We start from the raw sequence: 14,636 nt of genomic DNA, 5'->3' as shown, positions 1-14,636 counted from the left end.
AGATCCACCAATGCTGGCTGCCTAGATTTTGTATTTTAGTTCCAAAGCAAGAAAAGTCGAGGAAATTTTTTAAAACTCTCAACTCTTAGTAAAAAAAAAAAAAAAAAGAAAAAAAGAGCTGTAGCATTTAGTCACAAAGGCTCATTTACCTATTGAAGCACAGAAACCTAATATGAAAGGTGTAGCCTAAACGTTATTATACCTCAAGATGCTCCATAAGCTGCTTAATAGAGGCACAGTTAGAGTTGAAAAATATTTAACCCTATTCAAAGACGAGCCCAAATAACTTTACCAACTGCTTGATCTCCTGTTGAATTTATCACTCCGTTCATCTCCATCAGGTTCATGGAATTGGGCCTAGAGAAGAAGTTTCAGACACTTACTGCATCGGCATTTTCGTGCTTCAGCCCAGCCAGTTTTGAGAAGGTAAAGCACCTCACCGTCTGGGAACCCTTACTTACCAGTGGCAACCCAATACCTGCATTTCCAGCACTCCTAGGCAATGTTGCAATGCTAACTCTTCGAAGGGATGATGATGGCTATACAAATAAGAGGCATTACTGACTATCAAGGAATGACTGGATTACTCACTGATCACATAACATACCATCTGTTTTTATACAAACTGTATAAAAAAAAAATAGATGTTGATACTTAGCTTGAAGTGACACACAAAGAAGAATCAAATCATAAGCACAGCCCAAACCATATTCTTTAAAGCAGCATCTTTCCACATTAACTGCTTTTTGCCCCCTAAGCATCTGAAGTGAGGCTGGCTACACAGCTTTCAGCAAAATACTGAAAGTGAAGACATCTAAATTCTCCTAATGGTGCTCACAGGAATTCCTACAGTCAATTTGAATTGCTCCCATCTATTTTTTAGATCTCTCCGTGCTAAAGCCTTCTTCTGTAGCCCCAGTGAGAGAACCATACATGAACAATATTTCTTAACCATTGCATGAGAGCACAGCCATTTCAGCTTCTGTGAACACTTCATCTTCTAAGTGGGACCACATGCAGTTCCCTCAGGTTGGTGGGGGTGACTGAAAAAAATATATCCTCATGTTTGTGATATCCATCAGCCCATATTTGAGACAGCAGACTATCAAGTCAAGCATGTAGCAGAGCACCAGCGCATGGCAAGGCAAAGAAAAACACAAACACACACACTTAAACACACACTTGAAATTTCATGTTAAGCCATGTAATGGCCATTACCTTAAAGTTGAAAGAATTCGGTAGCTTTTTATTCGTAGATTCGTCTGTGAAGAGATCAAACATCAGAAAGGCTTACAGGAATGCAGTGAGCTTTATTTGCAACTAAAGGTCTGACTTTTTGCAGTATCTGTTTCAGCAAAGAGTGTATCAGAGTTCTCAGAAAGCAGAAATGAGAGTTCAGGAAAAAGCTTTCTGTTTCATTAGATAAGTTCATAATATTCACACATTAGACATCCTCTACAACCATCAATTTCTGTTTCTATCGTTACATGTATTCTTCTATTATCAAGGCAGTGTCCTGTTACAGGACAATCTTTTACAGTCAGGAAGGAATGGCCCATGACTCAGAAGGCTCCTGTGAGGATTTTACCAGTGTGCAAGACTGTTTTTAAAAACTCTGTTTTTAAAATACATGTTCTATTTTTCAGAAGAACGTAATCCCTTTTGGCAAAGCCACAAGTGCACAGCGCCATCTGAAAACCTGACCACTGTACCATCTGCTTAGAGGGGGAAATTCAGAGCACCTGCACTTAAGAAGCACAATTCGTATTTAGAAAAGAGCAGGAAGCATCTGTAGAGAGCAGTCAAAGCTCAGCTACCTGGAAATAGCTACTGGGAATGCTCCAGTGTGAGCGAGTGCCCAAATTTACTGCTCACAAGGAGTAAGATCACCACCACATGCAATGCACTTTCCTGAAAGCCAGAACATTACTGCATGCTTGCAATGTTTCCCCACCACCCCGAGATTCATGACAGTTTGCATACAAGTATAATGTCAGAGAGTTGTTTCTAATACTGTTAGTAAATTGTTATTATTTTTTCCTCTATTTTTAGAAGAGGAGATACAACAGCCATACAACCCCTCCACCTAATATGTTAAGCCTCAATTAGATAAGGGTCTATCTGGCAGGTGCTAGAAAGAGGAAAGATTAAGCAGCTTTACCTCGATCTCCAAGAGAACTAAAGGATCTCTCATTCTGGAGCAGAACCTGTTTCAGCTCCTCAAGTTCTGCATGTTCTTTTGCGTACATGCGCTTCAGGTTTTCCACATGTTGAATCATTACTTCCACAGCCTTGCTGACACGGCTCTCCTAACAGAAAGAGTGCAACAGCAGTAGGAAAAAGAAGCGTCTCTGAGGAACTGCATCATGTTTAGCATTTAAGACTTTTTTCCTCTTAACCGTCTACTCTCATCTTGTATCACCATGATGCAACATTCTCTCATTTTTGTGCACCCTTTCAAAGTTTCACTACAACCCATCTCTCAACACATGCCCAAGTTACACAGGTCTCATTTCTCCAGTAATTACTCTTATCCTAAAATAAATTAGTCTTCATTTTCTGAGCCCTTACAACTCCTCCTCATCTCTTTCTCTGCTCTACAGTCTCAGCTGCCACCACGCATTTGCTAGTATTGCCAAGTCATATTTTCATGCTGTTCTTTGGCATTATACACAATTACACATAACATTTGAGCAGGTCTTTGTAAATTTCCATAGATTTAACTTATTAGCTGCCCTTTCCATAAGGCACAGAATTAACATTAGAGCATGAAGACTATTGTTACCACATTGCATTCTTGTGCTCTCTACTGTATACGTTCCTCTGATGCAAAGTTTTTTCTGGTTTTTTTTTTTTTTTGCCCTTTTTTTTTTTTTAAATCAGGACCATATTTCTGTTGTGTGTTTTTGCCCAGTGCTAGTGCAATATAGCTGTTCTGAGTGCCTGGGATTCCTTATAACACCACAAACAGTGATCCGAGAAGAGAAAGCCAGGACTAAGCTGTACTGGTCAGTCTGCACTACATACATGAGGTTCCCAAATCTAATTCTGGAATCAGAAGCCTAGCAGACAGACACTGCTATCCCTTTACATCTAGAACTTTTAACTTTGTACAAGATACATTTACATGGAAACAGTTACCTGATTAATAGCTCCCAACATCTCTGCTCTACTGGCAACTCGGGCTGCATACTGGCTAAGGAACTGCAAGCTTTTCTGCAACTTCTTAATAATCTCCTGTGCTTGGTTATCTTCTTCACACAAAGGAACTAAAGCCTAAGAGGCATATTGGTAAGAAAAACAGTGTGAGCTATTAGTAGAGAAAGAAGGGTGAACCCAACTGATGACACTGAGGGGTTGTGTTCATGCCCACAGAGTCAGAAGATCAGCATCCAATGTCCTCAATCAGTGTAACCTGATACAGACCTCCAGTAGGTAGAGACTTCTGTTTACCTAGCATAAAATCAGCTGAAGACAGGGGTTCTTGCCAGACGTTTGTGCAATAGAAAAATTCTCCCCTGCCTGAGCGCGCAATACACTCAGGTGAAGGCTACCCCTCCAATGCTAAGTGTCTCCTATTTCAACTGCATCACTTCAGAACTTTGTTTGGATTTGCTTATGATGTATTACACACACGCATCCTAAAGAGAGCTGCATTAAGGGAGACACTTTCATAACCGCTCATCCCATCTGTCCTACCAGCCTTGGCCAATACTAACCTCTAACATCTTTAGAGCATTTGTGATCTCCTTTTTCAAATTTTCTTCAGCCAAGTCTCGGGACCTTTCCTCAAGCTTCACTCTCTTGTCCAAGGTAAACAAGTCACATTTAAAACCTAAAGACAACCTCAGAAATTCAGCCTGTTGTGGGAGAGGAAAAGATATCAGAATAATCCAAGTGATGTAGCAGCTTTTAAAGTAGACTTGGATACTGATAAGACATTAGGGACTATACCCCACAAACAAAGTTATACGAGAGATACAGAAGAGCAGGAAAACACGGCCCACTTCCACAAAGCCAGTCTTCCCATCTGTAGTGATGGGGGAAATAATCTGCAGCCAGAATAGACGATATCCTGGCAGCACGCAGTGTGCCATCTGTGTCTTTTGACAAAACTGTCTTAAATCAGCACATTCCGCCTGGGAGGAGGTCACAGCTATGCTCCTTCAAGCTTGCAAACAAATGTTTTAGTAGTGACAAATCTTTTGTTCAGTTTTACAGATTGCCACCTCTTCCCATCCCATCCAAAATTTCCATTGGGCTTGGAAAGAAAGATTTCAGAAGCCAACTTATAGAAATACATCCAGTTTAAGCTACTCAGCATCATTCTTTTATATAGGATAAGATATTAATCAGGGCTTATCGACAAAATCTTTCTGTTGTCCAAGATACTTAAGGATACAAGCAGTCAAGACTTACCTCCACTTCTTTCTCATTAGGAGAGTCACTGTAGGATAAGAAGAAGCAATCATGTAACAGACTGCAGCTTTAAATTCATACCTGCAAGTGATCATTGAAAGTCAAAACACTTACGGCTCATTTTGCTTTGTTTTATCTGCTTTAATGCCACCTGTGGTGGGAGAACTCCCTGAGAAGAGAGGAAAAAACGTTCTCAGACAAAAGTGAAGAGACAGCCTCCCAAAACCAGCTTGTGAAAGTCTTTTAAGCTCCAACAGAAGCCGCTGTTAAAGATTTCCAGTGTTGAGCTCTTGCCAATAAAAACAATTTGTGTATCTCAGAGTACATTAGGGGTAGTGTTAGTAACTGCCATTTGTACAAAGCCCCAAAAGTTAGTTGTTTAGTTGGCTTCAACTGGCATTTAATTAGTACAGGAATGGTTAGTTATAGGTTTTGGTTTAAGTGCCCAGCCCATAGGTTCAGGATGTTACGTGACTTACTACATCACTAACTTTTAGTGAACTCCAAAGGCAAAAGGTGAGGTGATGAGAAGAGTAGAGATGTCTAAGCAGAGTTCAGTAGAAACATCCTGCTTATCTATGTCCTATTACCCCAAGCTCTAGCTAGCGTGGAGGATGCTGCTTTACAAATCTTTGGGGAGAGCAGGCATGCCAGAACTGTTTCAAATATCTCAACTCCTTTGCAACGCCCAAGAAATCTTCCCTCCTGTCTAGAGGAAGATGGGGCTAGTTAGATTGGTATCTAGAAATCAGAGAAGCAGGTTTTTGCATGATAACATTTTCCTTCTCTCCACTGCTAATCGATTTTGATCTCTAACTGCAGCTACGATTCCTCAAAACAAAAACCCCTCATAATAATTGGTGTGGGACAGGCAGCTCTCTGCACCTCTTTACACAGGTCTTGACACAAGCGACCGGGGCGTGCACTCCGGCGAATCACACAAATACATTCAGCAAAACCCTCTTACCTTTCCTACTGGGAACCACAGCTGGTGCTTCCTCACTCTGCTCTTTAGTATTTTTCTTTTCCTGCTCCACCTCCTAAGGGCATATCAGAGAGTAGTTATAGCAAGGGAACAGCCATAACACCACTGGAGGGGCCTGTCCCCTCCTGCAGCGTTTGTCACTGCTCAGCCAAACCAGTTCTGCGTTGCACCATCGCTAGGACTCTTACCCGGTCTTGCTTTAAAACATTTTGAAACGCAGTTTTGTGTTCTTCCATCATGGGGCAGAATTCCTTCTTGGTCAGATCTGCTCCTGGGGAGAAACATTCCAAACCCAAGCGTAAGGATAAAAACAAAACCAAGCCTCCAACGCCCAGTGTACTGGCCATGGATGAACAGGGCTAAAAGAAACTGCAGCAAATGCCAGGAGAGGGCATTAAGGAGATGCAGCAGCAAAGACACTATGAAGACATAAAGGAAGAAGTGTGATGATAATTATGTTTGGCTTGGAAAAAATCCCAGTGAGAAGTGTTACATGTCTGCAAGTGAGAATATTACTCCTGGTTGTAGTTGCTCTAGTTGAAGTTGCAAGAGTTACAGTAATACTCCCTTGGATAAGTGAATTTCATTATTTTGCTACCAGCATGGGGGTTTTTGTCTTTTGTTTGCTATTTAAAGAGACAGTTTGTAATTAATTTTTATTTGGAATTCCACAAGCACAGAAATATGTAAAAAAAATCCCATGCACAAACTAACAGGAGAAGTGATGAGTATTTGTAATTCTCTTCTTTCACATTACAGAATATCAGATGAAGTCAAGAAATACGTGTTACTTCGGCTGCCGTTACAGAAGAGCTTGAGCACAACCAGGTCATGAAATGCATACAGTTGTGGTATTTCAGGTGTCCGTAAGCTTCAAACATAGTCTGACACTTGGACTCTCCTTTGTACCTAAAACCTGAACTAACAGGGTGCTGATAGAGCCAACAAAATAACTCTTTCCCAGAAGATGGGTGGTGATGTACTGAAAAGTTCAGGAACTGGTGATGCCAGTTCAAATGCAATACAAGTTTAAGTGCCACAACTTAGAAAAGCTTTAAAAAGCAGGAAAAAATAACCTCCAGGAAGGCAGCTATTAAAAAGATTTAAAAAGGAAAATATTTAAGAAACTGAAGAAAGTCTGAGAGTCACACTAATTTCTTGTGCAGCAGTAACTCTGGTAGCTATTTATACCTTTTAGAACATCCACAATTTTTTTTTTCTTTTCTGTTTACGTAGTCATACGCACACTCCCACACAGATGCAAGCCAAAAGAAATGGCACGGGGGAAAAAAAAAGACCTACCTTCAGGTTCGAAGTGCTTTCTCTTTTCATCCTTCACATGAACAACCACCTCTGCTTAGCATTCCCTTTTGTCCCTGCTGATTTTTGCAGCAGCCCTACACATCTGACCTGGCTCCCAAGCCCCTTCAGAAGACATTGTGTGGTACCAGCAAAAACCACAAGTGGAGATTCATCACTGTCTCTGTTCTAATACTAGAAACACTTTCTATTCAGAGACGTACAACAGGCAGCAGGATTCTCAGACTTTAAAGCTATTCGGACTCTTTCTGGTCTGTTTTGCATATCTGTTTCCTCCTTGCCAAAGGCACCTAAGACCACATATGAAAATTAACAGTAGAGGCAAATTAGTAGAAAGAAAATATGTTTAAGTGAGGGGACTGAATTAGATTTCAGGAAGATAGTACTAAAGAAAGAAAGAAAACCAAACAGGAAACAACAAGTAGTCTTATATTTAGATAAAGGTTAAAAAATGGTTACAAACAAGCATGCACACTTATTCTGTGCTGCTTATTCAGATCAGCTTTTTTTTTTTTAAGATAGCTTAAATACACTGCGTACACATATTCCAGTTTTGTTTTGCTTTTAGTTTTTAAGTGGAAGAAGCACCAGCAGATCTGGTAAGAATAATTCCTCTGGGTGTTTACGGCTATAGCGAAAGATAGAACCATACACAAAGGCCTCTATCCTCATCTCTTCTCTTGACCCATCCCAGCTTCTTGTGCACTGAGCATCAGCTTTGAAAGGGAGGAAAGTGTTATTCAGTCTAGCTGTGTCACTAAGCTCTTTAAAACCATAAAAACATTCTCTCTCCTCCCAAAATTGCCTGGGGTTTAGTACCCACACAATGTTTTGCCAGCTGAGCGAGCATCGAGATTTCACTATTTCATGTTTACTCCTTGCAGTGCTGTAGGCTACTGGCCTCCTGCAAGCAGGTAAAGCCTTATTCCTAACTCAGAGTTTCAGGGAGGGTTGAGAGCACTCACAGGCAAAAGTATGTTCAACAACAGAAAATCACAAGTTGTCATTAAGTTATTTTTCGTACTCAGTTTCCTCTCTTCAAAGATGTGCTGGAAGCAAGCCATTTCCTCACTGCATGAGTGCGCTGCAGCAGTTACTGTACCTGATACGGGACCAGCCGGATCCTTATTGTTATTTTTCTCCATTGCTACGGAAGTTGGCACATCTTCCTCTTTTTCACGTGAGCACTTGGGTGATTTTTCCTCCATAACAAGGCAGCCTATAAATTCAGACAACAGAAGACAGAACTCCTGCTGTTCAGTAGATGCACAGACTTGAGCATACCTATTTCCAAAGACTTTCAGTGCAAAAAGTTCACACGTCTCTGCCCCAAATTAAGAGCTTACCCGTCACTAGTGCAGTGCTTTCCAAGGAGGATGCAAGAACTTCTTGGGGTGAAGTTAAGCGATCACTGCCAAAATAAAATTCTTTCAGATACTCATCTGTATTATACATTCTTCATAAAGGCTTTTAAAAGCTTGCACAAAACCTGACCTGGAAGGGATCAGACTGGCTGGTAACGTTGGCTCTGCACAGTCAACCTTAATAGAAAGAGAGAAGAGTTAGTGTCAGGGAAAGGGTTGCCATGCAAGTAGAAAATTTGTATGTCAAAGTTTTAATAATTCCCCCAGCTCTGCCTAAATTCTTTCAGCAGTGAAGAACTAGATGGTAAGTGCATGCAGATTCATCTGCTAGTCTAAAGCCACCCATACATGCAGTATGTAGCTTCACATGTTATCATCATTAGGAGTGATAACTATGTTTCCGCAGAAATCTTATCTCAGGAATATCATAGAGATGTATTTGGGTTCCTGACTTCACGTTTTGCTTCTAACGCACATTTTCAAGTGACCCACGTACATGTTACCACACCACTGTTCTATCATAGTGCTGTGCATCAAGGTATACCCATTTTCAAGGTCTTGACCTCAAACCCCACAAGTGAGGTGTACAGAGCTTCACTCAGCTATAGATGTCACACTCATTTAGGTAAAAAAAACCCCAAACATTACTATTAACAGCTTGAATGAGCAGATGATTTGGAACACAGAAAGCTTGCATGTTGTGCTGTGCATTTTAGCATGTGACTTTGAAGGACGCTAGTTTTCAATATTATATATAACAATTACCTAGCCAGTTCAGAAGGCTTCAGGCCTCCTCCTTGTATGCAAGCAGCAGAGAGGAATTCAGCAGTTAAAGGCTGGTATGTAGTTTTGCTCATGTCCCTTTAGCTGCTACAGCGTGGTTCTGGACCTGAGTCTTATCACATCACAGACAAAACCAACATCCTCTTAAGTCTTTTAATATGGCAAGGGAGATACTGAATAGGAAATATCCCTCTTTCTCATTTCACCCTGGATAACTCCAGCTTACTTATTCAATTGACAGATTGGTCTCCCTTTATGGGTGAAAATACAGGGTGAAACAGAGGTTTAAAGGCTTCCGTCAGTAATGACTTGTGATGAACTCCACCCACTGCTGAAGAGGAGTGCTGAATAGAAAAAAAAAAAACCAACCCCAAACCTATCTCCAAGCAGAGAAGGTATGAGACTAGCCAGCTTTGGGTAGCTCCCTACACATCAAGTGTCCAAGAACACTACTGAAGTGGACAACAGAAAAACCAGATCAGCAAGCGATCACTTATGTTCTTCCCTTCCCCCTCAAACATCCTCAGAGGACCCCGGAAACATAGCAAAGTTGAAAAGGAGGTGACCAAGGCCCCCGGTCACTTCTGAGAGCAATCGACTGCTCCCAGGGTCAGTAAGTGCCTTCTCTCTCCTCTGCGCTCCCCCACCCCTCAGAGCTCGACTGCACTGGCAGAGCCTTGCCCCAGCCAGCCGGAAGTTTCCTCTAATGCAAATCCAGGCTATTTTTATTCTTATTTGAATTCTCTATTAAGCTTAAGGAAGTACTACATTGCATTTGCCTTGTTCAGGCCGTTAGGTCTACAGGAGTACCGGAGAAGAAGGTGAAAATGAATAGCATGTTGGAATGAAAACAAAAGAAATCTAAAGGGCTTTTAAATCAAAGCCCCCCCACCCAAACAAAAAAAACTTTGCAACACCTGGAACTGACTAGAGCAATACATTATTCTACATGCCCTATCCCTCCCCAGGTAATCACACAGTCAGTGGTTTCTGTTTGCAATGAAGAAAAACCCTCAGTTTTTAAAAACCCATGCCTGGCTATTAGGATTGTGAGCTCCCATGGATTGCACAGGGTACACTTAAAGAGAAAAAACAACAAACCCCCACATTCTAGATTTCCTAACAAAATGTTTCCACAGGGCATTAGAGAATGGTTCTTCCTAATAAAAGGATTGTGTCAGAGGCGGCCCTGCAGTACAATCCTAATTACTTTTTCCCCTTCCATCCCTTGAATAGCATAATAATCCAAGGATCCTCATCATAACAGAAAAATTCTGGCCACAGTCTTGTATAACTCCTCCCAAACAAGCATTAACATTTGGAAGGCCTATCATCTGGTTTTTAGACTGTGATACATCTCTCACGTTTATAAATCAAAACGGGTATAAAAAGCCCAAGCTTCATCTGGCTCTCAAGAGCTCCTTTGTTAGATAGCCCCTAAATTCCTACGGTGACAACACTTTGACAAAATAATTTGAGTTCGTTACATGCTGAAGGGCTCGATCTGCTCAAACACATCTGCAACCACACAGTGTAATGAAAAAAGCTATGGAGACTTTTCCTATGAAACAAGGATATTCAAATTTTGCTGCATGTCACAGTTTTTAGAACAGATACTGGACACAGCCCATTTGCCTTCTCTCTGGGGCAAGCTTTAACATTTTGATTTCCCCCCTCTAGAATATTCACACAGAAAGTTTATACAGAAAAAAGCAAAAATGGAAAAATCACATTTCTGAGCCCAGCCGGGATTACAGAAAGCTCCAGAGCAGCTAAGCACAGGCATTTCAAACAGCTTTGCAAGGCTGTGACTTTCCAGGAGGACTGGATAAAGCAAGAGCCCTCGAGATTATCCTGTTTAAGGTAGCTTAAGTAGTAACAGCGCAAGCTAGGAGTTCCTCACCTGCTCTACCCCAGCCGAGCAGTGTGCCGAAACCACAGGCAGTCCCCATCACTCTTACTTTTTGCCCTCACGCCGCTTTCTGCCTTGATTTGCCACTACAACTGGACCACTGCTACACTTGCAGTTACGGCACACCAGCTAGGGTAGGTCTGAGGTTGCCTATCATTAGTCTTGCAAAGGTTATTTCCAGGTTCGCAGAAACCGCTGACCAATATTCTTCCATCACCACCACCAACGCCAATACCGGAGTTTGTAAAGCTAATTAGAAGCCCCACGTGGCAGGGCTGAGGTCTAGATTTCAATAGCGGGTATCGTGGCACTGAGCACAGCTAGGTGTGCTGAGCTGCAGCTCATCTTGCTGTTGCCACGAGAAAAGCCGACTGACAGCTCAAGCTGTAGATGCAGGATTCGGTACAGCAGCGAAGGCATATCTGAGCACATCAGCTGAAGGAAAGTTTTCATACAGCAAAGGTGTCGGTTTTCAGCTGTTACGTGGTAGTCGTGGGAGAAAGCGCAGAGAAAGACAGCATTCACAACCGAAACATCCTGTGGCTTCTTGCAGGTGGATAAGAAGAGCAAAATCACTCAGACTTCCCTGGCAGAACTGAGTATTACTGCAGAAATAGCACTGTCTCAAGCCTCGAAACCACATTTAACATACTCCCCAGCTAAAAACACGACCCAGATGCACGTGAACATGAAGACATTTAGGTCTATAACTATAGTATTCCAGAAGCCTGCCCAAATAGAAGGGACTACCCTACACAGAACAAGGTGTCACAACACCCTGCTGACTGCTGCCAGCTCGATTCACCTCGGAGCAGTGCTGATTTTTAGCTGCTCAGTCTGGATCTGGGTCTGTGTAAGGCACTAAATGCTTGAACCCATTCAAAACCACATCTCAGGCATCGGAGACAGCACTCACCTCAGTAAGTGAAGAGTCCATCATTGTAATGGAAACAGGAAGGTCTGCATCAGTATAGTTACCAGCAGAGCATATTTTCCACCTGGCAATACACAGTTTATTTGCATATTGCCCAAACAACAGTGAGATATATTGCCCGTTTTCCTTAAGCACATAACTGAAGTCGCTGCTATCTGTATAGTCAGACAGCTGGTGTCTCAGAGAAAGGCAAATTCATCACTAACATCAATCCCTCCTCCCCCGAATAGCAAGAACCACCACCAGTCCTTCTCCCAACCTCCTCCACACTGCACAGCTCTGCAGAAAGCCAGTGGCAAAAGCTTCAAGAGCTGCTGAGTCTTTTGCTGCAGACTGCCTGCCTTTGCATCTCCAGGAACATCCTTATCTTTTAAAATATTCACCGACAATAGTTAGCTAGCTTTCATAATCTTAAGCAGTTCAATCCATATTTTAAAGATCCAGGGAGGCAGCTTGATAAGCAAAGACCTCAGAACTCCTGCTCTAAACGCCACCAAAAAAAAAAAAAGTGACTCCTCAAAGCCAATAGGATTTTGGCTTCTAAATGGGAGTGTCAGTTGCAAGTTAAATACTGAAAATATACACAAGAACACCTACATCGTGCCTCAGTTCTCCAGCATGAAATGGAAACGCCATCGCTGTATTTGGCTAGTGGTCATACCAACAGTTTCAGTAAAGACTTTCAACGTTGCTTTTGCGAATAGAAGCAAAGTATTACCCCACAACACCACTGGCTGACCACCGAGTGTCCGGTATTTCCTACAAGAGATGCCCTGCTGTTGAACTCAGCATATGCTGGGGATACAGCTTTCCCTTGGAACCTGCCAGATACTGTCGGCTCTTCCACCCTTCACCCCCAAGAGGTTATTCTGCCATCTTACTTGCACCCCACTGACGTCACATCTGAAGTGGTTGTGTGTCCCAGGTTGCAGCTTTCAAGTGGGCAGCTGCCAGAGCTCTGTCTACGAGGCCGACCCCAGCCGTGCACGGGAGAGTTACTTGGGCATGAGGTTTCCAATGTCAGAGCATCTGTTAAGAGAGACAAGCGTGAAGACTGGCAGTCACTGGCACAGTTGGATTTAGTCACAAGTCAACTTTTAACCGAGTCTAAAATAATCCAGAAGCAGACCAACTGAATACAGATTTATAATAAGGCAGCTTCCATCTTGGTATGAAAGAGTTCGGTTATGCAGCCTTAACATATTTTGTAGATGGACAGTCTGCAGCACCCGGGGATGGGGATTTTCCATCAGCCAGGCTATAGAAGCTTCCACATAGGACAGCTTTGTTGTAGCTAATTGGTTTGTGTGGCGGGGGGGGGGGCTGGGAAATAGGTCTTCTTTTTTGTATCAATACTTGATTGGTGCAAGCCGAGAATACCTGCCTTATTTGTGGCTGGATCGTGATATTACAGCAAGTTGCAAGAACACCCCGAGTTGGCCCACTGAAAGAGCCCTGTCAGAGCAGCAGAGCACTCTTATAAGGAGCATGCGCAGTCAAACAAGACCTCCTTCCATTTCCCCCCAGTATGGCGTAGAATTACATTTGAGCATTTTTATAGTCTGCGTGAGAAGAGACTCTGTGTTGTACCAGCTTACTGCTAGAAGAAACGCTTTGTCTATGAAGGCCCAAATGCACTCTGTAGTTCTGTGGCCCTGCAATGCCTATCTGCCTGTGGCTGCTTTTAATACTCATAAGGCTTGAGAGTTGCAGGGAAGCACCTTCACCTTGTGAAGGAAGGAGAAATCAACAAAATACAATTATTTGATTCTTAGTAGCTGCGTTACCCACTCAAGTTTTTAAAGCAGGTCTGACCTCAGCTCAGTAGCAGGACATCGCTTGCTATCTCAGTGTGTGCCAGTCAACAGCATGGACGGGAAGAACATAACTCAAGCCCTCCCGATCCAGGCTGGCAAGCATCTTGCCAGGAGTATACTTGGATGTACGATTTATACCAATAGTTCCTTAAGCTTTTGGGGACTCCTGTTAGGCTGACAGGCAGCCATCTTTTCAGGCTTTTAATTGCAAGCATAAACATGGTTCAGTCTCCTGGATCACATGCAAAAATAGGCTAAAGGCAACAATAGATTTTCCACACTCTACCAGCACGTTTAGCACCAGTGATACTGTTCTGTATCACCTATCAACTCTTCTTGTATTTCAGGAGAGAGACAGAAAACTGGCCAACACCACCAGGTCTTACCTAGAAGAGGTGTAGTACGCCAGCATGAAACATCTGCGGGCAGCGTCCTGGGAATTTCAGTGCACAAGGTGGGTTCTTCGCTCCACAGTTGTTTAGAGCAATGGAGCTGCTAATTGAAAAATAGAAAGTGCTGCTGTTGTTCAGTCACGCTGAATACATTAATGTCACCAACTCCCCCCCCCACACACGCAGTTGCATCCACGTAATGTAGTGCTAACAGTTATACAAACACATCATCTGTTGCTTTTTTGTCTAGAAAAGCTCACATCCTTAATGGGTAGAACAGGTAAAGGAAGAGGTAGAATAATTCAACTTTATATTTGCAACAGATGTATCTAGTTCCAGACTTAGCTTGGACCAGGCAAGATGAGCAGGACAGGACAACCAAAAAAAAAAAAAGACCCAAACCAAAAAAAACCCCACAGAATGAACCAGATCATGTGGAAAACAAACAAAAACTGGGGGGAAAAAACCAACCAAACCCAAAACCTTCCAGCCAAGCCAAGCCAACCAGAGAGACTGAGAAGGGGAACGTTCATCCAGTGTCCAGCACCTGCTCACGCAGGTGAGGTTTCCCTCAGCAGGAGCAGGAGGGCAGCTCCAGCTGGGCTGCATGGAGGCAGAGCACTGCCCCACCACCCCCTGCCCCGAACGCCCACCGCTTGCTTGCTCTTGACTGCTGAAGGCGGCTAGAGGATACTTCTGAAGCAACACTT

The 14,636-nt window shown here is 42.8% G+C and overlaps 1 protein-coding gene across 3 annotated transcripts in view; it reads right to left on the bottom strand.

Moving 5' to 3' along the window:
* The window catches only part of IRAG2 (inositol 1,4,5-triphosphate receptor associated 2), a 39,996-nt gene that overhangs the window by 2,400 nt on the left and 22,960 nt on the right, over positions 1-14,636 (bottom strand). The window contains exons 21-36 of one of the 3 annotated variants that reach the window (XM_075506628.1): positions 13,921-14,029; positions 12,599-12,746; positions 11,700-11,781; positions 8,219-8,265; positions 8,071-8,135; positions 7,827-7,943; positions 5,593-5,675; positions 5,387-5,459; positions 4,534-4,588; positions 4,420-4,447; positions 3,720-3,860; positions 3,142-3,276; positions 2,162-2,309; positions 1,219-1,262; positions 462-539; positions 293-357 (exon numbers count right to left, since the gene is read on the bottom strand). In XM_075506628.1, the coding sequence (XP_075362743.1) occupies positions 293-357; positions 462-539; positions 1,219-1,262; positions 2,162-2,309; positions 3,142-3,276; positions 3,720-3,860; positions 4,420-4,447; positions 4,534-4,588; positions 5,387-5,459; positions 5,593-5,675; positions 7,827-7,943; positions 8,071-8,135; positions 8,219-8,265; positions 11,700-11,781; positions 12,599-12,746; positions 13,921-14,029 (1,418 nt within the window). Of the gene's footprint in view, positions 1-292; positions 358-461; positions 540-1,218; positions 1,263-2,161; positions 2,310-3,141; positions 3,277-3,719; positions 3,861-4,419; positions 4,448-4,533; positions 4,589-5,386; positions 5,460-5,592; positions 5,676-7,826; positions 7,944-8,070; positions 8,136-8,218; positions 8,266-11,699; positions 11,782-12,598; positions 12,747-13,920; positions 14,030-14,636 lie in introns of those variants that run through there. The other 2 variants (XM_075506637.1, XM_075506636.1) reach the window with 2 other exon arrangements.

The sequence above is a fragment of the Mycteria americana genome, chromosome 1 (genome assembly GCF_035582795.1).
Source record: "Mycteria americana isolate JAX WOST 10 ecotype Jacksonville Zoo and Gardens chromosome 1, USCA_MyAme_1.0, whole genome shotgun sequence".
Lineage (NCBI taxonomy): Eukaryota > Metazoa > Chordata > Aves > Ciconiiformes > Ciconiidae > Mycteria > Mycteria americana.
This window is presented reverse-complemented; position numbering and strand designations above follow the sequence as displayed.